The sequence below is a fragment of the Carlito syrichta genome, unplaced genomic scaffold, assembly GCF_000164805.1.
Source record: "Carlito syrichta isolate Samal-C Ts95f unplaced genomic scaffold, Tarsius_syrichta-2.0.1 Scaffold153937, whole genome shotgun sequence".
NCBI classification, from domain to species: domain Eukaryota; kingdom Metazoa; phylum Chordata; class Mammalia; order Primates; family Tarsiidae; genus Carlito; species Carlito syrichta.
The window spans coordinates 163,910-186,386 of NW_007098033.1; the positions used below are offsets into that span (position 1 = coordinate 163,910).

Genomic DNA, 22,477 nt, shown 5'->3' on the forward strand with positions numbered 1-22,477 from the left:
AAAATTGTGTATTTATTTTTTATGCTTAAACTTCAGTCAACTTCTAAGTACTCTTCACTTAATGCAATACACCTATTGAAATGCTTATTTTACCACTCAAAACAGTTTTCAAGCTTGGCAGTTTTGATGCCTTTTAGTGCTGTTGCCATTTTTTGTTTCAGCTCTTCCACATCAGCAAAATGTTACCTTTTGAGGACTTTTTTCATACAGGGAAACAAACAAAAAAAAAGTCTCTCAGGATGAGGTTGGATGAATAGGGAGGATAGGGCATGGGAGCTATGCTGTTTTGATCAAAAACTGCTGAAAACTCAGCATGGTACAGGCAGATGTGCTCGTAAGTCACCCATCATGAAACGGGCAAAGGCATTGAAAGAATCTCCACACATTGGGAGGCTGAGGTGAGTGGATTGCCTGAGCCCGTGGGTTCGATACCCGCCTGGGCAGCGAGACCTCATCTCTACAATAAATCAAAAAATCAGCTGGACATGGTAACGCACGCCTGTAATTCCGGCTACTTGGAAGGCTGAGGCGGAAGGATCGCTGGAGCCCAGCAGGTCGAGGCTGTGGTGGCTGGGAGCGGCCACTGCACTCCAGTTTGGGTGACAGAGTGAGACTCCAACTCAAAAAAAAAAAAAAAAAAAGAATCTCCACACACAAAAAATTCACTGAAGCTGAATGTAGCCTCTCATAACAACGCTAACTGGACATTGATGCTGATGGGTTCCTAGAACACTTACTTAGTGTACTACGAGGCGCCCACCCTCCAAAAGACAATTCGAGGTTCTTTTAGGTCCCCTCTTTTTTTTTTTTTTTTTTTCCAGTTGGAGTCTCACTCTTTCACTCAGACTGTAGTGCAGTGGCCACCCCCAGCCACCGCAGCCTCGTCCTGCTGGGCTCCGGTGATCCTTCCGCCTCAGCCTTCCAAGTAGCTGGAACTACAGGCGCGCTCTACCACGCCTGGCTAATTTTTTGATTTATTGTAGAGATGAGGTCTCGCCAGGTTGCCCAGGCAGGTCTCGAACCCGCAGGCTAAGGCAATCCGCTCACCTCGGCCTCCCAAGGCGCTGGGATTACAGGCTGAGCCACCGAGCCCGGCCTGGGTCCCCTCTTATATAGTGACCCGATGAGTGTTAGGAAAGGTATAAGTTAAAGCAAAATCTACCCAGTGAGGGGTGCACTAGGACACATCTAACAGGAAGATGTGTCCTGATGGAGCCATGAGAGGTGACTTTGAAGAAGTAAAGGGTTGGCTTAGTGTCTAAGCTTTGATGGGAAAGCTTAACTAATCTAGTAAGCAACAAACTAGTTATTCAAGGAAGGTGGTACTAAAGCCTTTTATCTAATTCTGCAAATGAACTGATTGGACTTGTTTAACTTACTAGAATTATCACTATTAAAAAAAAAATAACTCTTAGCATAAAAACTATTTAATAGTAACACCTTGTTTTTGCATAGATCAGCCAGCCTGTAGAGGGAAGCCTCTGTTATTTGAAGTGACACTTAAGCTAGCAGGAATAAAAAACTGTAACAGCAAAAGAGAAGTTGTTAGTGAAAAAAAAATCAGAAAAAAAGAAACATACACATTGAGACTAGTTTTTACAGCTATCACTAACAATGCAAAAACAAAGAGTGAAAGTGACTGGTGGATGGGAGGTGAGGCACAAACTAAGAGGCACTGGCAGCTGGCAGCTCTTAAGAATGTGGACAAAGCTGGGTGCTGTGGCTCACTCCTGTAATCCCAGCACTTTGGGAAACCAAGGCAAGAGGATTGCCAGAGCCCATGGCTTCGAGACCAGCCTGGACCTCATCTCTGCAATAAATAAAAAAACTAGCTGGGTGTGGTGGCATGCTCCTGTGGTTCCAGCTACTTGGAAGGCTAAGGTGGAAGGATCGCCTGAACCCAGCAGGTCGAGGCCGCAGTGGCCATGAGCAGCATGCCACTGCACTCCAGCCTGGGTGACAGAGTGAGACTCCAACTCAAAAAAAAAAAAAAAAAGAATGTGTACAAGGATGGTCAGGTACAGAGAGAAAATGGGAAGTTTCAATAGCCAGCTCTGGTGTGAAGCAAGGTAGCGTAGCTACTAAGAGTGCAGACTTGGAAATGAAATCAGTATGTCAAAGAGATAGCTGCTCTTGCATGATTTTGGGGCTTTTTTTTTTCCTTTTTTTGAGTTGAAGTCTCACTCTGTCTCCCAGGCTGGAGTGCAGTGACATACTCATGGCCACTGTAGCCACGACCTGCTGGGCTCAGGTGATCCTTCCAAGTAACTGGAACTACAGACTTGTGCCTCCATGCCTGACTGATTTTTTGATTTATTGTAGAGACGAGGTCTTGCCGTGTTACCCAGGCTGATCTCGAACCCCTTGGCTCAGGCAATCCTCTTGCCTTCGCTTCTCGACGTGCTGGGGTTACAGGAGTGAGCCACCATGCCCAGCTATACTTGCATATTTATTGCAGCACTGTTCACAATAGCCAAGATGTGGAATCAACTTAAGTGTCCATCAACAAATGAATGGATAAGTAGTATATATATATACATGGTTTTGCCAATTTGTGAGGAAAAAGCCAAAATCTTGAGTAGAAGAAACCATCCATTTTTTGATAAAATTGTTGTGATATTTGTTAGATCATGTTCACATTATAGTGCCAAGTATAGGAGTGAGAAAACTGAAAGGAAAAACAACCCCAGAGTTATTCTGTTTGTGAAGTTTTCTTTTTTTCTTTTTTTGAGTGGGAGTCTCACTCTGTCGCCCAGACCGGAGTGCAGTGGCCAGGCTGCAGCCTCCACCAGCGATCCTTCCGCCTCAGCCTTCCGAGTAGCCAGAATTACAGGCACGCGCTACCACGCCTGGCTGATTTTTTATTTATTGTAGAGATGAGGTCTTTCCAAGTTGCCCGGGCGGGTCTCTAACCTGCGGGCTCAGGCAATCCACTCACCTCAGCCTCCCAAAGGCGCGGGATTACAGACTGAGCCACCGAGCCCGGCTGGTGAAGTTTTCTTATAGGTGTCTTTTCCTGAGCTGCTTGATGTGAGCAGTTTTGACTTGTTCCAAGGCATCATTTCCATCCTGTTTATATTCTTCTGGAACCTGAAGTTTTGCCTAGCTTGAGGTGATAATCTCTGTTCTTTCACTGCCATTTTGTGTCCGAATTTTATGTTTAGTTTGCCCTCCATATCTGTGGGTTCTGAATCATGGGTCAAAAATAGTTGAGGGAAAAGCAAAAGTATCTGTATTGAACATGTACAGACTTTTTTTTGTCACTCCCTAAAACAATATAACAAGCCGGGCTCGGTGGCTCAACCTGTAATCCTGCGCCTTTGGGAGGCTGAGGTGAGTGAATTGCCTGCCCGCAGGTTCGAGACCCACCTGGGCAGCGAGACCTCATCTCTACAATAAATCAAAAAATCAGTCGGGCGTGGTAGCTCATGCCTGTAATTCTGGCTACTTGGAAGGCTGAGGCGGAAGGATCACCAGAGCCCAGCAGGTTGAGGCTGCGGTGGCCAGGAGCGGCCACTACACTCCAGTCTGGGCGACAGAGTGAGATTCCAACTCAAAAAAAACACAAAACAAAACAAAACAGTATAACAACTACTTACAAAGATTTCCATTGTATTAGGTATTATACGTAGAAATGATTTTAAGTATACAGGAGGACGTGTGTAGGTTATATGCAAATACTACTACGTTTTATTTCAGGGACTTGAGCATCTGCAAATTTTGGTATCTGAGGGATATCCTAGACCCAATCTCCCACGGATACTGAGGGAGGACTGTATATTTAAATTTGGGCTGTTGTTGTTTATGTTTTCAAGAAGATGGAGTAATCTGAAGTAGGCAAGGAGTGAATGGTTGGAGGCTGTGACATGCATGGAACATGCCTTCTACTCAGTCCCAGCCTGCCTTCCTGAACCAAATATCTAGAGCCACTTTTTTCTGTATCCTGTAATATTCAAGCATCCTATTCATGTTAATATCCCTGAGGAGTTAGTTTCTTGTAAAAGGCCAGATAGTAAATATTTTAGGTTTTGCCAACCATGTATTCTCAGTTGCATCTATTTCCCTTTGCTGTTGGAGTGCAAAAACAGAGAGAATACGTATGAATGATTGTGTTCCGATAAAACTTTATTTATAGAAAGGGAATAGGAGGTGGGCCAGGTTTGACCATGGACTATAGTTTATCTCTCCATCTTACAGTGTTTAGTCTATAATACCTGTATGAAAAGCTCAAACAGTAGCAAAGAGGCTAAATTCTGTCCTATGAAATTGGCAGCGCCTCTGAAGACAACAGCCTTGTGTTTAATAATTACAGTTCTGCTAGACCTTGTGGGGAAGAGATGTCATAATCTGACCCAGCATTATAACACATATAATTTTACACGTACCCTTTGTTAACTTATTTTTGGAGAAATATTACCAAAATGGTGCACCTTAAAAATAAAAGCATAGATCGTTCTAAGGTCTGTGTAGTATCCTGTGTTAAAATTAGTCTCTGCAATGAAAAAGAATACAAATGGGTAAGTACTTAATTTTTATGGTATAAAAGCACAGCTACCTCAGCAGAGTTTCATAAGAAGCTAGTGTTTATTCATAGAAAAACCATTTTGGGTATGTTGTGTGCCAGTAATTGTGTGTGATACAGTTCCTGCCTCCTGGAGTTTCCAGTCAAGCAGGGCAGGCTGATTTTGAATAAACAACCACGGATGTGATCAGTATTACCAAGGATAAGCACAGATGTGCTGGAAAACATATAACCTTGGACTGACTGACTCTGAATTCTGATATTTTGACAGAGCTGAAGAAGGTGTGAAAGAGGCTTAGGTGTGCTGAGGTCCCTCTGATGTGCAGTAGGGGGAGGTTGTACCTTCTTTCCAGATTGCTAACAACAACAAAAATAGAGCAAGGTAGCAAAAAGATCAAAGAACAGAAAATAGATAGGACCTCATAACTAGTCTTCAGGATGTAAATGTTTGTTCCCACAGCTCCTTTGGGAAACAAATACCAGCATGTCTGACAGAGAGAGCAGAGAGGGAGCAGGGTGTAATATCAAGCTGAAGAGGCAAGTGGGGGCTAGATCACGCCTTGTAAGACATACTAAGGAAAGACAGTGGGAAACCAGGTTTCTAAACATGGAAGTGGCATAACTAGGTCATATCACTCTGGGTCTGGTGTGGTGATCAGGTTAGCAGAGTACAAGGGTGGATGCAGGATGAGCTTGATTGAACCATTCAGTAGCATATATATATATTTCAAGACACCATGTTGTACATGATAAATATGTATCTTTTTGTCAATCATTTTTTTAAAGAATGGATGCAGGAAAAACAAGAGGGTGTTGTGGTTAAGGCAAGAGAAGGCAGCAGCTTGAATTAAGGCATTGACAAGTGGAGCTGAAGAGAAGTTAATGGACTCGAGCTAGAGTTTGGGGTGAATAGACAGGTTGTGGTGACTGATGAAATGTTGGGTATTGAGAATAAGGGAGGTGGCAGCAGTTTTACCCAAGTTTCTGGCTTTTTCAAGTGCTGTTGCACAGTACCACTCACTGAGTGAGCATGACTAGAAGGTGCAGGTTGGAGGAGTCACATTATCAGTTCTGTTTTGGACATATTTGGAATTTGAGATGGGGATATTGATTAGACAGTTGAATATGCGGTCCTGGAGCTCTGGAGAGTGACATGGAGCAGAGGTTCTAATTTGTGAATCATCAGTTAATTAGTAACAATTGAGGCAAAAGGAACTAGCTTCAGTGATTTGAGGAGGGACAGGGAAAGAGGCTCAGCAGTGCATGTTAGTTCCAGGATTGTACTGATATAATATCATTTCACCATTCCTCCCTCATGCTGATGTTGAAACCTTTATTAGGACTACCCAGTAAGGAGCTCCTTGAGACATTTACTTACTTTTCTTCTAAACAAGAGCGGGGTCTGAAAGTCACAGCTGCAATGGTGGGAGGCTGAGGGGAGCTTCCTTCCCTGAGAGTGCTCAGCCCTTCTTCCTCTAAGGTTTCAAGTAATCCAGTGAATGGGCCCTAGTACTCAGAGCAGTGCCTGGTGGTTCTGACCACCTGACTGCTACAGATAGGAGAGCTGGAGAAAGCTGCCTCAGCACTGCTGCTTGATTGGAAGATGGGCTTGAGGTTAAGAGCCGGTGCCTGTTTTCCTCCTTTAAGAATTCTTGAGTTTAGTTATATGTCACACAGTTGCCTCAAACCTGTGATTGGCTCTCTCTTTCCCTTTTACAAATACATCCTTCTGATGTTCTGGGTAAAGCTTAACCTATAACATTGCCTGTTGGGGCACAATGATTTTCTGAGTTTTAATTTTATATGCAGAGATTCCCATTAGGAAAGCTTTCTTATTGGCTTTTACATTTTAGGATCAAAAGAGGAATTTTTGAAGAATCCATTTGCATTTGCTCTTGGAAGGAGAGGAGTAGGGAGAGTGTCTTGTGTTTTACAAAGCTCAGTAGGTACCCTTTCCTTTCTGACAGCCAGTTCTGGGTTGTGTTTTTAATTTTACTTATGTCTGCTCTGAGTTAGGTCTTGTAATATGGATATAATTTGCATATATAATTTGGCTCCTCAGCTTTTTGATCCTGACTACTCTTGAAATCTGACAGTAACCAAGGGGGTTAAAAATGGAACTTTAATAATTTAAGTAAATTCCAAAAAAACTTGAAGAAGGACAAACTTTTAAAATCATTTGGAGATGTCATAGAAAATCTTGAGAGGCCATAAGCTTTGACCAGAAATAGAATCAGTGTTAAAGCCTAAGGGGCTGAATTTACTCTGCTTTATGTGAGAAACGAACTCACCTGTCCAAAATCAAAGCATAGACACAGAGAGATGGAGTGCTGCAGAAGCAAAACTTTAATGACAGTCTTGCAAGATCGGGTGTCTGGTGGCCAGGCACACCGAAGCCAGAAGAACCAGTACTTTTATCCCTAAAATGCAAGTTCCTCTTCTGGTTCCTCATTGGCCAAGTACTGCAGAAGTTATAGGCTCTCCTGTAAGATGCCTACGTGATATATTTTGATTGGCTTACAGAATTTCCATTCTGATTGGATCCTGCCAAAAGTTTGAACATGAAGCCTGCCAAAGTAAAAAGCCTGCAGAAAGGAAGCACAAAGAAGCAGGAAGTTAATCAACAAAAAAGAAGCACAAAGCATTTAGACACCATCTTGAGAACCCAAGATAAGCTAGGCTCCAATTTGAAAATAAATTACCATTCTTATTTCTCACATTTAGAAGTTGCCCAACCCCGGAGAAAGCATAAGTGATAGAGGAGTGTAAAAGAAAAAGTGATGCTGACACTTGTGAAAGATGGTAAGGCTGGCTTTATTCAGAGAGATTATTACAGTGAGGTCTTACAGCAGGGGAGAGGAATTTATAGACAAGGAACAGGGTGAGGGGTTGGTTGATGAATGAAATATTCCTGAAAGGGTAGGGAAACTCTTTGTTAAGCTTATCAGGATTTTTTTTTTGAGTTGGAGTCTTACTTTTGTCACCCAGGCTGGAGTGCAGCGGCACACTCACTGCCACCGTGGCCTCCACCTGCTGGACTTAGGCAATCCTTCCTCCTCAGCCTTCCAAGTAGCTTGAACTACAGACCACTATGGCTGGCTAGTTTTTGTGATTTATTGTAGAGACGAGGTCTCACCAAGTTGCCCAGACTGGTCTCAAACCAGCGGGCCCAGGCAATCCTTTCGTCTCAGCCTCCCAGAGTGCTGGGATTACAGGCTGAGCCACCATGCCAGGCCTCTAACAGAATTCTTAATGGAAATAATAGTGTCATACTGTTCCAAAACTACAGACGTCTCTTGGTAGATATCTGTAGTGTTAGGGTACGGCAGGGTGAGGGTGGAGAGGTGCAGGGAGGCGCGCAGCACTGCCGGGGCTGGCAAACTGGAGGTGCCGCACTGGGAACCCAGAGATCCGAGTAGATGGAAAGAATTGCGATACACAAAAGGTTAAGAAAGAAAAGTTTATTTAAAAGTAAATTAGAGAGAGAAAGAGAAGGAAGAGAGAAGATTCACCTCCCCAAGGTGGGGGAGGGGGCCAAAGCTAGGAAGCATGGGGACAGCATAGCTTAAAGAGCACATGGCTACACCAGAGTCTAGCAAGGCAATGACTGCTGGTTGCTTGTGGTTGAGCCCTTTTAACCATTCCCCTAGATGGGGAAGATCATTAAGATGATTGGGTAGTGGTCTGCTTCCAGTCATCACAAAGGGGCAGGCAACTGCAGGTACTGTGTCAGGTGATGGACAGCAGGCAGATGGGTGGGTTAGTCACATGATTGCTGCCAAGGTGGGTCACAAAGAGCTGATTAGGTTAACCCTCTGGGAGTAGGGGTTTCCTGCAAGAGACTTGTTAGATATTTGCAGTTAACAAACTCAGACATTTGCAACTCACAAATTCCTTGACCAAAGGTGGGGTGGTTGTATTATTACTTTATGACTTTGGCCTTGACAAAGTTTACTAGAGATTATTGTGCTAAACCATGAATGGTTGGGCTGTCCTGGTCTTGCATCTGAAGATTTGCCTAGGGAGGATGGGATAGGCTGCTGTTTGTCCTGCAGTAGAATGTCTGCATGCTTTCTAATGCTTATGCTGAGGCAAAAAGACTAAAGAATAAGCTAAGTTTCTTCTAGGTTTCTATAAGTACCTTTCATGTAGTATTTACCAATTCTAAATGGTAGGTCATGTTCTGTTACCTGAGGTTACATTTTGCAACCAGCTTATCATTTTGAAAGGTTCTCCAGGTGGTCATACTGTTTGAAGTGTCTTATAAGTGCTTTTCTGGAATTGTGTTTAATGGTTGAGGTAAGCTCCTGCTACTGTATCCATTTTTTAAAAATTATAGAATAAAATTACCAGTCAGATTCTATGGCAGGTGGCCCAGAACATTGTGTCCTTGATGGTCCTTTGATACAGGCCAGGGGACCCCAAAGTTGGGGTCCTGCCTGAGAGGCCAAGTGGGTTCTTAGCTTCACACAGGAAGGAATTCAAGAGTGAGCCAACGAGGTATAGTGAAAGCAAATTAGCTAAAAGGAAAGAGGAATAGAAAGACTACTATAAGCAGAGCAACCCCTGTACATCACTGAGGTTTAAGGTGGAAATAAAAATAAGTTTATTAAGCCGGGCTCGGTGGCTCAGCCTGTAATCCTGTGCCTTTGGGAGGCTGAGGTGAGTGGATTGCCTGAGCCCACGGGTTTGAGACCCGCCCGGGCAACTTGGCAAGACCTCATCTCTACAATAAGTCAAAAATTAGCCGGGCATGGTAGCGCGCGCCTGTAGTTCCAGCTACTTGGAAGGCTGAGGCGGAAGGATCGCCAGAGCCCAGCAGGTCGAGGCTCCAGTGACCAGGAGCGGGCCACTGCACTCCAGTCTGGGCGACAGAGTGAGACTCCAACTCAAAAAAAAAAAATCTGTATTTTTAATTTCAATACCTTTGGGGGATACAAAGTTTTTGGCCTGGGCTTTAAGATTACCCAGCATCTTCACCTGTGCACATGAGTTTTATTTTTATAACTACCTTTTGATGACATGCTAAACAAGGGGTGGGAGTATTCATAGGTTTTCTGGGAAAAGGGTGGGGAGTTCCCAAAATTGAGGGTTTCCCCCTTTTTAAACCATGTAGGGTAACTTTCAGGAGTTGCCGTGGTAATTGTAAACTGTCCTGATGGGAGTGTTTTTTATCACGCTAATGTTTATAATTAGCATATAATGAGCAAAAAGGGCAAGCAGAGGTCGTTTTTTGATGCCATCTTGGGCTTAGTTGATCTCAGCTGGCTTTGGCCATCTTCTCACCTTATCTCTTCTTGTCAGTAGGTGCAGGCCTTGTGACCTTCATTTTGGGAAAATAGTCCTGCTGGATCCCTGTCTCACCTTTACCCATGACTTGGCACTTTACACTGCCCTCAGCTTGCCTTGCATGGAGCTGAGTGGTCCAATTTTCAGACTATACATATTTTAGGCCTTTCCATTTTGAGTGGCAAGGAATATAAGTTGTTTACCTGAAGCACCACGTAGTCTGTTGGCTGAATACAGAGCCATCTGGTCCATCTGGCTGACAGCTTTGTTAAAGATGGGTTTGTTCTCTAACTTGGGGTAAGGAAAAGTGATTCTACTTTGTGTGTGTGTGTGTGTGTGTGTGTGTGTGTGTAGTGATGGGTTCCATTAACTGAGAACAATACTGTAGGAAGATTATTGAAAGAATACCACTGGAGATGTGGGTGTTAACTGAAATGAGTGACTAAGGTGAGAATCTCAATCAATCTAGCTTTATTGAGCGAGAGCTTAAGGGCCCATTCAGGAAAAACACAAGTCACAGACTTAAGGTTTAGTATTTATACATTTTCTTAAAGTGGGGAAGACACTTATAAAGGCAGGGTTACATTCTTGTGAGACTTTAGTTAATGCCCAGTAAATCTACATTTTACATAAGATAAGGTGAACCCTTTGAAGAAAGAAATCAGTATACATCTCAGGGTAGGTGGAAGAATAATTGATCTCATCTTTGTTCTGCACCTGGGAAGATAAGCTTGTAATCAACATGATCAGTGTGGAATTAAACAGACTTTAGTTTTAGTAGCTAGACTTAGATTGCAGACCTAATGTTACAACTGACATGTTCTTGTTTTATGGGAGGGATAGGGCAAGGATAGGGTAAGGGCTTGAAAGGCTTTGAGGCCAGCAAAGAATTTACTTATGAATGATTTGTGAGTGCATTAACCAGAGAGGCCTGAGGCCCTGAGGCCTTTTGTGGGGGTCTGGCTAATGTATAATGTTTTGACACGGTTGTGAAGTAACAGCTATTTATTTGGGAAAAAGATGGTGTTACAGTGTGACTTACGCTTTAAGCTTAACTTTCCCTTTGACATAAGGAGTTTGGGGGTCTTCAGATGTTATTTTCCTTTACATTCGATATTTGTTTGTTAAATAATGAAGGTGATACCTTTAGAATATTGAGATGAAAATACTTAGTAGGTAATTGTAAAAGAGCATCCAGAGCTTAGAAAACAGAGAAGTTTGAGATTTAGAAGTCTTTAGATTTCTAAAACCTTAAAGCCCTGAGAATTAGGAGATGTGGGTTTTAATTCATATTGTCCTGGGTTAGTCACTTCTCTGGAATTGGCAATCCTTGTTTGTAAAATAACAGTATAGACTATTGAACTCACAGGTCTTCTCCAACTATGAAAATTTGTTCTAAAAAACTATTCTCTCAAAATTTGCTGGGCTAGTCTATATGGGAAAAAAGATACTTTAGTAATGGGTTGGGCATATGGTGTCATGAAAGTACTAATACTCTTTTCACTATCCAGATCAGTGTTTTACTATGTAGAGAATTATAGATAGACCAGAGGCAGTTTCCCAGAATAAGTAATTATTTAGGGTTAGGAATTGGTCATTCACACACCCACACTGTACACTTTTCCTTAAGTGAGCTCGTTTCTGGTAACCTTTGCCTTAGGTCTGTCAAGATGGAAGTCATGTGGTCCAGTCTAATGGAGACAAATGTAGTTAGATGTAAGATTTTTTTTCCTGTTCCCAAAGCCATCTCTGGTAATTCTGGCGAATTTCAAATTGATAGCCTGTAAACAAGGTGTCAGAGGCTAGAGGTAGAGCCCTGTAGCTGTGGACAGCGTGAGTACAGCCCGTCTGTTAGGCTCTTCCGCCCCCTAGTGGTAGTGACTTTTAGTCCCTATGCCACAGAATTGAACATTTTCCTGCTTCGGAAGGACCTTCCAGTGACCTAGCCCACCTTCTCTCTTACGCCTTTCCTGGAGAAGTTGGAGAAAGCCTGTATTTCAGTGGTATAGTCATTTCCTGAGGTTGCTATAACAGTTCCACAAACCTGGTGGCTTAAAACAACAGAAACGTATTGTCTTGACATGCAGTCATCTGGTTTCTCCAGGTGGGCCTTAACAAATCAGGAGTCCAGGAGTCTGAAGTTGAGGCATCAGTAGGGCTGCACTGCCTCTGGATACCGTAGGGGAGAATCTGTTCTTTGTCCCTTCCTGCTGCTGCAGTTTCTTCTTCTGTGGCCTTACTGCCTCTTCTCTGTCTCTCCTTTGTATGTCTTTGATTATAAAGAAACTTGTCATGGGATTTAGGGTCCACCTGTATAAACTAGATGATCTCATGGCAAGATCCTTACTGGGAAGGGAGACCCTGTCTCTACAAAAATAAGATGATTAAAAAGTGTATCTTAATTACATCTATGGTGATCCTTTTTCCATATAAGAACACATTCATAGGTTCCAGGGATTTGATGTGGATATATCTTCTGGGGCGCCATCATTCAACTCACTACAGGTGATTAGTGCCTTCTCTCTCTCTCTCTTTTTTCATCTTTAAATTCCCACCACTGCTAACCCTACTCTCTATAAACCAGTGTTCCCTTTTGTTCCATGTGGAGCCAGCCTGCACCATGGTTCATCAAGGGTTGTTGCTCAGTACCTAGCTGCTTCCTTATTTGTGTTAATTGCTGATCATATTATTTTCAAATAGCCATTTAGTTTTCTTTATAGAAAAACCTTACTTGTAGCTAAGATTTTGAGTAGTGTTAAAGTTAGTGGGGGAAAAAAACCCCAAAGTCTTGGCAGCTTAAGCCACTAAATTGCACTTAACTAGGAGTGCAGGTCATTAACAATAACATTTAATTCTGCAACATGGGTAAGATATTTTCATTTTTAGGCTATCTTTAATTGTTGCTCTTCATTTCTCTGCAGGTCTTTTAGATAACCCTGAACTTCGTGTGGTCCTTGTCTTTGGTTATAATTGCTGTAAAGTGGGAGCCAGTAATTATCTGCAACGAGTAGTCAGCACTTTCAGCGACATGAATATCATCTTAGCTGGAGGCCAGGTGGACAATCTGTCATCACTGACTTCTGAAAAGTATGTCTGGTGTGCTTCTGATTTCTGTGGATGCAGAGAAATGACCTCAGATTTTTGTTACTTTGTGATTTTTTTAAAAATGTTTAAAGAATTGTTAATAGTTCATTCAGTTTTACAGTAGACATTGGTTAACTCTGCTTACAGTTGAAGAATTATTTTGTGCTTTAAGAACTTCTCAGACTCACATTCTCCTTAAAACTGATTTTCAGCATTGTCTGTCAGTCTTTTCCTTGACAGGCATGTTACTTCCTCTCTAGTTCTGTTTCCTCCTTTAAAGGAAGTACATGGTTGAAGTGTTTCTTTATGGCAGAACTTACAGCTTCTAATATACGCAGTGTTTTGGAAATCTAGAAGGGGAATAATACCTCTGGCAGTTCTCAAATCTGTTTGGTTACCAAACTTTTTTCCACAGAGCCATCTTGCAAGGCCTACTGGTGTTTCTTGGTGCACACATTTTTAGAAATTCTGTACTAGATCTTTTGAAAGGCTTTTCAAGCTCAGAACTTGTGGATCTTTTATTGTTACTAATGCTTTTGTCTTCAAAGATAAAAATATTTGCTCTTCTGTCTTGGGAGCCATTACTTCCTTTCCATTTTGACTGAAAGTATGTAGCATTTTGAGTTTGAATTAATTAAGTGGACATAGTATCATTTGTTTCCAAAAGCAGGAAAATGAGACTCTATCCCCAGTGTTCATAAACACTAGTACTTGTTTCTGAATATGTTTGTGTTTAGTATGTGAATCCTAGAGTGGTGGCACGGGGACAGACTGGGAGATCAGAGTCTGTAAGAGCCATGTAAAACATTTAGTTAGAGTCTCTCCTGGTAGTCTTCACTGATGATCTGGGAAAACAGCTAAAGCTGAGGTCCCCAGAAGGAGGGAGGATAGCCCAATGCCCCGAGTTGTAGGCAGGAGGTCATCAAACACTGGATTTCATGCATATATACACCTGAATCTTAGTGGCCATCTAAGGCTATTTCCCCCTCTTGCCTAATTTTCCTTGTGTCTTTGCTGTTATCTTTAAATTGTTTACAGATGGGGAAATGATGATTTAACATATACTTTAACTTTGAAATACAAATATCTCACTCGGACTTATATCTGAGGTGCTAACTTGTTAGTGTGGCTATTTTTGTATATCCTCTACTTTTTATACCTAATATTGGAAACATACTCCCTAAAATAATTACTCTTTACAGACTCATTCATCTTAATGTGGTCTTGTACTGTACCAATGGATAAGAGAAAGCAGTGAGTAAATCAGTGGTCCATTTTGTTAGTGTCCAGATAACCCAACTGATCCTACCCCCCAAAAGGTAGGTAAATAATTCTTTGAGGAAGGAGATTGACAATATGTATTAACAATTGTATACCGAGGAGGAAATGTGATAAAGTTAAAAAAGCAGCAGAGGACTTCAGAAGATGGATTTTGCTCCTCACAAACTGCTTTTGCCACTAGCTAGCCTTATTATCGTAGTCACTTAACCTTTTGAGTCCTGATGTCTCAATCCAGTGACTCCTGCACATATAGATTCAGATATTGGGAAACATGATAGAAATGTAATATAGTTAATTGTTTCTCCCCCAGTGTGTGTTCACTGTATTATGCTTTATAACATTTATCAGCTTTGTATTTTCTTTTGTAAGGCTATAAAATACTTCATTTAAAAAAATACCAGACAAATACAAATGAAAAGAAGACATAAGTTTTTGCCATCAGATTAAGCTGAATTCTAGCCTCAAAGCCATAAGACAAAAAGCAATATAATCATATTTCCTAATGAAACAAACATAAAGCTAAAACTTTCTAGAGTTAATAGGGTTTTTTTGGTTTTGGGGTTTTTTTTTAAGATGGAGCGTCACTCTTGCCCAGGCTAGAGTGCAGTGACTTCGGTCATGACCACCATAGTCTCTGCCTGCTGGGCTCAGCAATCCTTCCGCTTCAGCCTCCCGAGTAGCTGGGACTATAGGCGCATACCACCACACCTGACTAATTTTTTTTATTTATTGTAGAGATTGAGGTCTTGCTAAGTTAACCAGGCAGGTCTCAAACCCATGGGCTCAGGCAATCTTCTCACCTCTGCCTCCCACAGTGCTGGTATTACAGGCATGAGCCACCACGCCTGGTGAGCTAATAGGTTTTTTAAATAATCCTCCATGATTACATTTTTAATACATCTCTGACAGGTGAAATATGGGGGAAAGATGTTAACACTGTAAATAATACCAAAAAGCTTCATTTAATAGATAGATACTTACATATATGAATAAAATTATAAGGTTGTGTGTGGTTTTTTTTTTTTTTTTATTAAAGGAAACCAGAACAGTAAGAATACCCTATATTTTCTAGGGTATTCTAGATAACCCAGGATGAGTTTCAGAAATCTTTGTGGATGTTCATTACCCCTTTTTGTGACTGAAAAAAATAGTAGCCTACTTCTCTTGATGTGCCTTCTACACTCACTTAACGTATTAATTGTAGTAGTTTAATTTTTAACCCTTATGTGAAGTGAACGTCAAATCTGAGCCATAGGCTACTAAAGGCTAAAGGCAGCAGGCCCCATCAGTGAATGAGGATTTTTCTTTGTACTCTCAATTTGAGTGCTTCACATGTTGTTACTCTTTTTTCAGGAAGCCTCTGGATATTAATGCCACGGGTGTGGTTGGACTCTCATTTAGCGGACACCGAATCCAGAGCGCCACTGTGCTCCTCAACGAGGACGTCAATGATGAGAAGACAGCTGAGGCTGCGATGCAGCGCCTCAAAGCAGCCAACATTCCGGAACAGAACACCATTGGCTTCATGTTTGCATGTGTTGGCAGGGGCTTTCAGTATTATAGAGCCAAGAGGAATGTTGAGGCCGATGCATTTAGAAAATTTTTTCCTAGTGTTCCCTTATTTGGTTTCTTTGGAAATGGAGAAATTGGATGTGATCGGATAGTCACTGGGAACTTCATATTGAGGAAATGTAATGAGGTAAAAGATGATGATCTGTTTCATAGCTATACAACAATAATGGCTCTCATTCATCTGGGATCACCTAAATAAAGCCATCTTTAAAGTGGCTTTCACATTATATAACTTTGGGGTTCTGCCTTTTCCAGAAAATGGAAACTTCAGATAAAAATAACTTCAAATATATGTTTTATAGCTTTGATTGATGCTCTATGATCACACTGGGGTAGTTTTTAATGTATTAGATGGAGAACAGCTTTGTACATTACACAGACCAAGAGTTGAGTGTTTTTGCATCAGGCACGAGCAAACCGATGACAGCTGTATTGTACCAGGTCATGTGGCTGCTGTGTAACATGACTAGTTTTCCTGCATAGGAAGATCAGAAGGGGTTCATCAATAGAATGGAGGCTGAAGACATTCCATCACTACCTCTTTGCACTGTTAGATGATTTTTTATCATGAAGATATTTTTTTCTCCCTTAATAAAGGAGAAAAAAATGTATAGATGGCTTGTTTGAGATATTTTTTCTCTGCTTTTCAATTGTATGCATTTTTTTCTGTAACAATATTACTGACTTTTTACTTGATAAAAGTTAAAGAACTATTTTTGTTTTGGTATTCTAAAGTTTCTCAGTCAGATAAATTGCCAAGACTAATCAGTATTTTATTGTAAGTAAAACATTTCCCTCAATAAAGAAATTGCTAATGAATCTTTTTTCCCCCACCTAGTTCTGCATAGCTAATTTGCAGACCAGAGAATTACATCACCTTATGTTGGTATTATACCAATAAAACATACCTTGGAAACTCATTCAGATAATGTTTTGTATTTAATTGCTTTTAGTGGGTGACCAAACAAAGTAAACTAATCCTTTATAAATGAAAACCTAGAATAATTCATATTTGTCAGCTTGTCAACCCTGTTGTCATATTCCTAGAATGATTTAAGTTTTAATTTCTATGCAAATACCTAAATGAGAGATATGCAGAAAACACTAATTTTTCCTCAGTTTCCAGTCTTTCCTTTTCATGTAGTGATAGCACCTTTGATTTTTCAGTTAGGTGTGCCTCCTAGAACAAAAACTACATTGCCAAGTCTCCAGTGCAGGTATGACTGTCCTGGCCGACAGACTGTGAGGGGAAATGATGTGTGTCCTTACAAATAGCTTGGCCATTTTTTGCCCCCTTCTCTACCCTGTTGCATGGAATGAGGATCTGGTAGCGAGCATCTTAGACCCTGCAGAGGAGGCAACATCCCATTGTGGAAGAAAACCACAGAAGGATCCTGTGTCCCTGTATTACCTCGTTAAAACACCATCATAATTGGCCTGGACTGCCCACCTCTATACTGTCTTATAAGACGGAAATTAGCATCAGTCTTATTTAAGCCACTGTTTTTTGTTTGTTTTTTTTCTCCTAAGTCTGTTTGCAGGATATCCTTATGCTAGCATATTCTACCCAATACAATATGATCTAACTAATATTTGGCACTTTTGTAATGGTCAGTGGTTCTAACAGGACAGTAGAAAACTTGCAAGGCAAGTAGAATAAAATGCATTAGAATTATTCCTGCTTTTCTATTTTTATCACTTTTCTCCCATTTTTTACCTTACAAGACTTCTTTTGTTATTTTATATATATGATGAAAATACTTAGAAGATTGTTGTATGATTATTCTAAATCTTGAGGAAAGTCCAAAGAAAAGTTTGCGTGTTAGAACTTTTAAGTCTGAATATTTATATTTATAAACCCTGCTGTTTAGCTATTTTCTATTCTTTCACACTGGTGTGCATTATCAAGTAGACAATACTTCAAAATTCTAGTTCTTAGATGTGCTTATAAGGCAACTATTTTGTAAACTTTTTTGTTTCTGATATTAAACAGTGTTGTTGAATAGTTAGAGGAACAGGAATTTTTGAACTGAAAATATGAACAAAATGAGCCTATGAATTGGATGGATTGATTTTTTAAAATTAAGACTAATATGAATTGTTCTGTTACTTCTTAAAGGAGTTTGCTCCAGGATAATTATAGAATATTAGACATTGTTATAGGGTCTTTTTTTATGGCTGAGCCTTTGGAGCTTGCTATGAACAATAAAATTCTTTGGTCACCTGGTTGTAACATTAGTTCAAAGTAAAAAGGGAAAAGGTTGACTCAATAGAAACAACAGTAGTCTGGATAAGAACAGGTCATCCTTCTCTCAGAGGACTTGAAGGTTGCAGGGAAGGGGAACAGTAATTTAATCAAAGTTAAAACTGTCTAACTATTACAGTTTTGAAAGTCTTTTCTTAAACAGAAGCAAGCATTAAAGGAATAATTACTGTTTCAGCTAAAAACAAACTAAATTCCAAGAGAGGACAACTATTGTAGTCCTTTGTAAAATTGAAAAAAAAGTCACATGAAAAATGAAGGTAAGCACAAAAAGAGACTCCTAGTCTACACACTGAGCTGCCTTCTTTCAAGTGAAGATCAGGTGGTAGAATGGCTTATTTAACCAAGACATTTTTAAAAATACTGATTTCAGAGGAGGATAATTTCTCCTGAATGTTTCCACAGCAAAACTATAGATACAGTTTGCTTTGAATAAGGCTTCATCAAGGAATATATTTCCATCCCATTTGATCCAAGTAGAATGAAAGTCCTTACCAGCTAAGTAAAAGGAAGAGGGAAATTAAACCTTGGAATTAAGACCTAGAAATAGATACACCCTGCAAATTGATGTAATGGGGAATCCAGAAGGCTACTTCACTGTAGTTCTCAATTTTGCTTAAATGGGAGTCATCTCAATCTAGGAGGCAGATAGCAAAAGATATGCCACTGATTTATATTGCAAATCTAACAAAATGGACATGCAAAGAATTACAACAGAAACAAACATTTACAATGTGAGAAATTTCTATGCAATCTGTAGAAATTAAAAAAAAAAAAACAGGTGTGCTTTTGTCATTTTATACCCACACAGTCTAGTCCCAGGTTTGTAGTGCCATAAATTCAGTTTTAATGGAAACAGAAGACTCCAAATCCTCTTGGTGGGAAGAAATCATGAGATTTTAGATGGCTGACTTGATTTCAATTGTAGAAACTGAGTATGAGTTAGCTTAATGAAAATCCTAAAATAAAAAAAATATAAGCATTAGTAATAACATTCTTGTTAAATGAATAAGATTAGCACCTGTACTATATAAAGAATGTTATCAGGTTATTTTAATATTGGCCCTATATAGGAATAATCACATATTTCAAATACATTATTTCTGATTTATATATTTAGTTTCTAACCTTTGCCATAGCTGAAGACAGGTTATAAGAACATATGCTGCTAAAAAGTAGAAAACACTGGTAGAAGCCAGTAAGTGTTATTTAATGTTTTGGTATAGAGTACTTTCATTTCTTAAACAAGTTTATAAAGTTTTTTGTGCTGTAGTACTGTCATCACAGCCAGCAAAAAAGGGCAAGACTGATTAACTTAGAAGAAACTGAAAATATATTCATTAATGTTGATTTTAAATGCAAATGATCAGGTTGAGGAGAATTTTGAGAATATTTTCTTAATATTTTTCTATTTCTGACTAAAATTCAATCACCATGAATGTACTTAATAAACACACTCTGTTGAAGGTCTCATTGTGATACTAGAATTACAGGCAGGAATAAAACATAATCAACCTGAGTGATATCAGCAGAATGGTGGACTTGGAAGATCCAAGCTTTCATTCCCCCAATAGCAACATTGAAAAAAACAAGTAGCAACTGTCTAAACCAACTTTGTCAGAGACCTGGAAAACAATCAAAGGTTTACAGCAACCAAAAGAATGCCCAGTTATCTTCAACATAGTAGAAAAGGTTGTGACATTTCACTGGTTTTTGCCCCCTCCTCTCCTGGCATTGTGATATCTGTAATGAAATCAGTCTACTTTTTGCAGCTTTAAACTTTTGAGTTTGTTTTTTCCTTTGAGATACAGATCCTAGAAATTAATCACTTTTGATAGAAACCATTTTCACCAATATTAAAAATACGATAGATAGTCGGGCTTAGTGGCTCAGCCTGTAATCCCGTGCCTTTGGGAGGCTGAGGTGAATAGATTGCCTGAGCCCGCGGGTTTGAGACCCACCTGGGCAGCGAGACCTCATCTCTACAATAAATCAAAAAAATTAGCCGGGCGTGGTAGTGCGCGCCTGTAATTCTGGCTACTCGGAAGGCTGAGGTGGAAGAATTGCCGGAGCACAGCGGGTCGAGGCAGCGGTGGCCGGGAGCGGCCACTGCACTCCAGTCTGGGCGACAGAGTGAGACTCCAACTCAAAAAAAAAAAAAGAAAAAAAAAATACGATAAAAAGGTATCCTTCATCAATCTGCTTTTTTCTAATTGCCAGGTGAAATGTCTTGCCTTTTTCATCTGTGCTTACAGCTTCTCAGATACCTGAACAAAGCAAAATGTGAGGTGGTTTTGAAGCATTACACCAGCCACTCCTTGCATGTAAAGGATTTCCATCTTTTTTTTTTTAATAAGATCTTAATATATTTCTCTCTAGTTTCTCTTTAGTTGTAAGAATGTTTGCCTCTAATTGCTTCAACATATTTTGCTTGCTGGAGAAAATCATGTTAAACCAATGTGACTTCCACATTACACTGGTATCTGCTATTTAGCTATTGCCTATGAGCTGATGTACATTACAGAGCACACAGACTTTGCAGCAGAACAGATTTGTGGTTCATGATTTAAGTTACACAAGTGACACAAGTGAAGAATTAAACTTTTAATTTCTCTCACCTTATGGTGTTCCATTTTCTGCCTTTGTAAAAATAAATGCAAGGATTTGGTTCACTTTGACGTTTCTTCAGTGTTCTCCATGACCTATGGAAAATAAATTTAATTGAGATGTTTTCTCCATTGCAATTTTTCTTTATATTCACACCTACCTACTCCTCTCTCATTCACATATATGAGCCAGCCCTTTCTGTTTGTGATAGGAAGTGTTGAAATGAGCTAATTTACAATATCCAAAATTTCTAGCACCCTACCCTACAGTGCTCCTCAGTATACCAAAGAATTGTGTCAGCATCGCCATTCAAATCTCACATAAGTAAAGTTCCCCATCCCAACCTTGCCTCACTGCCAGTTTTCTCTGTTACCCAAAGTTCTAACAAACCTGGTGACCTTTCTAAGTTAGAAAGGTATGGCCGAGGGGAAAAGATGGCTAGACTGAATCACTCAAACAGCAATGACAATAATAACTGATGGCAAGAAAATATCAAAGAAACATAAGGACTAATAAAACCTGTGGCTAACGGGCTATTTAGTATAGAGACAAAAACTACAGCCAGTGCACCCTGAGGTTGCCACCTGCACCTGGAAGTATAAGTGCAGTAAGCACATGGGTGTCACTGGGTTTAAGTCCCTGTCCTGCTACTTTCCAGGTGTATACTCTTGGTTTTAACCTCCCCAAGCCTCACCCCTCTTATTGTGGGGTGAAAATATTTCCACCTACCTCACATTAGAACTTTTATGAGTTAAAACTTTGAAATATCAATTACAGTGCCTGGCACATACAGGCACATGATGTTCATGATTATATCATTACATTTCTTTCCATTTGAAGAGTTATCAGCATGAGGACTTTACCGCAATAGGGATGATGCATACTAACAATATAAATGTCTGTTAGGACTTTTGCTGTGAGTTTACATAATGAATAAATCAGAATGATTGTAGAGTTTTAAGTTCCTGAAGCACACAAGGGGACATGAACCAGCCTACCATTGAAACTGATAAATAAGGCTTTATGGTGTGGTGGCAGGAGGACTCTCATGAAGAAAAGTCATTAATAAGTTTAAAGATACAATACACTTTTATGCTATAATTTTCATAACACAAATAGGAGCTAACATTGAGCAAGTCCCAGTCAATGCTCCTCTTCAGAGACTTCAACTTTGTCTTCATGACACAAATCTTATCACATTCAATACAAGGTATTCCCTTTGCTTTTCTTATAGTCATGGTCTTGTAGTTATTGGCTAAGATTGTTCAACCTTGAAAAAAAATGTCAAGTGAGCTATAATGTGAGCTAAGTCTAGTCCTCAGCTTGTCCTGGTTTTTATCTTTTGTTATATATCCTTTTTCCTCCATTAAAAAAAAGAAGTCACAAAACACATCTCAAAAATCATCCATCATGACCAAGTAGGCTTCATCCCTGGGATGCAAGGTTGGTTCAACATTCATAAGACCATAAATGTAATTAAATACATCAACAGACGTCAAAGCAAAAACCACATGATTATATCATTGGATGCAGAAAAAGCTTTTGATAAAATCCAGCACCGCTTCTTGATAAAAACCCTCGAACATCTAGGCATACGTGGAACATACCTCAAAATAGTAAAAGCCATCGACGAGAAAGCCACAGCCAGCATACTCCTAAACAGACAAAAACTGGAACCATTTCCCCTGAAAACTGGAACATGACAAGGATGCCCACTCTCACCCCACCTGCTCAATATAGTATTGGAAGTCCTGGCTAGAGTAATCAGAGAAGAGGCGATCAGGGGTATCCAAATAGGAAAAAAGGAAGTCAAGTTATCTCTCTTTGCAGATGACATGATTGTATACCTTGAAAACCCG

General features: G+C 40.1%; 2 protein-coding genes across 5 annotated transcripts in view; one reads left to right on the forward strand and one right to left on the reverse strand.

Moving 5' to 3' along the window:
• The window catches only part of FBXO22 (F-box protein 22), a 28,792-nt gene extending 12,124 nt beyond the window's left edge, over positions 1 to 16,668 (forward strand). Inside the window, exons 6-7 of one of the 2 annotated variants that reach the window (XM_008050886.2) lie at positions 12,733 to 12,898; positions 15,530 to 16,668. In XM_008050886.2, the coding sequence (XP_008049077.1) occupies positions 12,733 to 12,898; positions 15,530 to 15,947 (584 nt within the window). In that variant the 3' untranslated portion in view covers positions 15,948 to 16,668. The remainder of the gene's footprint in view (positions 1 to 12,732; positions 12,899 to 15,529) is intronic. The other variant, XM_021709013.1, reaches the window with a different exon arrangement.
• Positions 16,669 to 18,076: 1,408 nt separating this feature from the next.
• The window catches only part of NRG4 (neuregulin 4), a 40,109-nt gene continuing 35,708 nt past the window's right edge, over positions 18,077 to 22,477 (reverse strand). For 2 of the 3 annotated variants that reach the window (XR_002481506.1, XM_008050885.1), the window contains one exon: positions 20,567 to 20,713. Coding sequence is in view for 1 of the 3 variants with exons in the window: in XM_008050885.1 (XP_008049076.1) it covers positions 20,697 to 20,713 (17 nt within the window). In the remaining 2 variants the exon portion in view is untranslated. Of the gene's footprint in view, positions 18,971 to 20,566; positions 20,714 to 22,477 lie in introns of those variants that run through there. The other variant, XR_002481505.1, reaches the window with a different exon arrangement.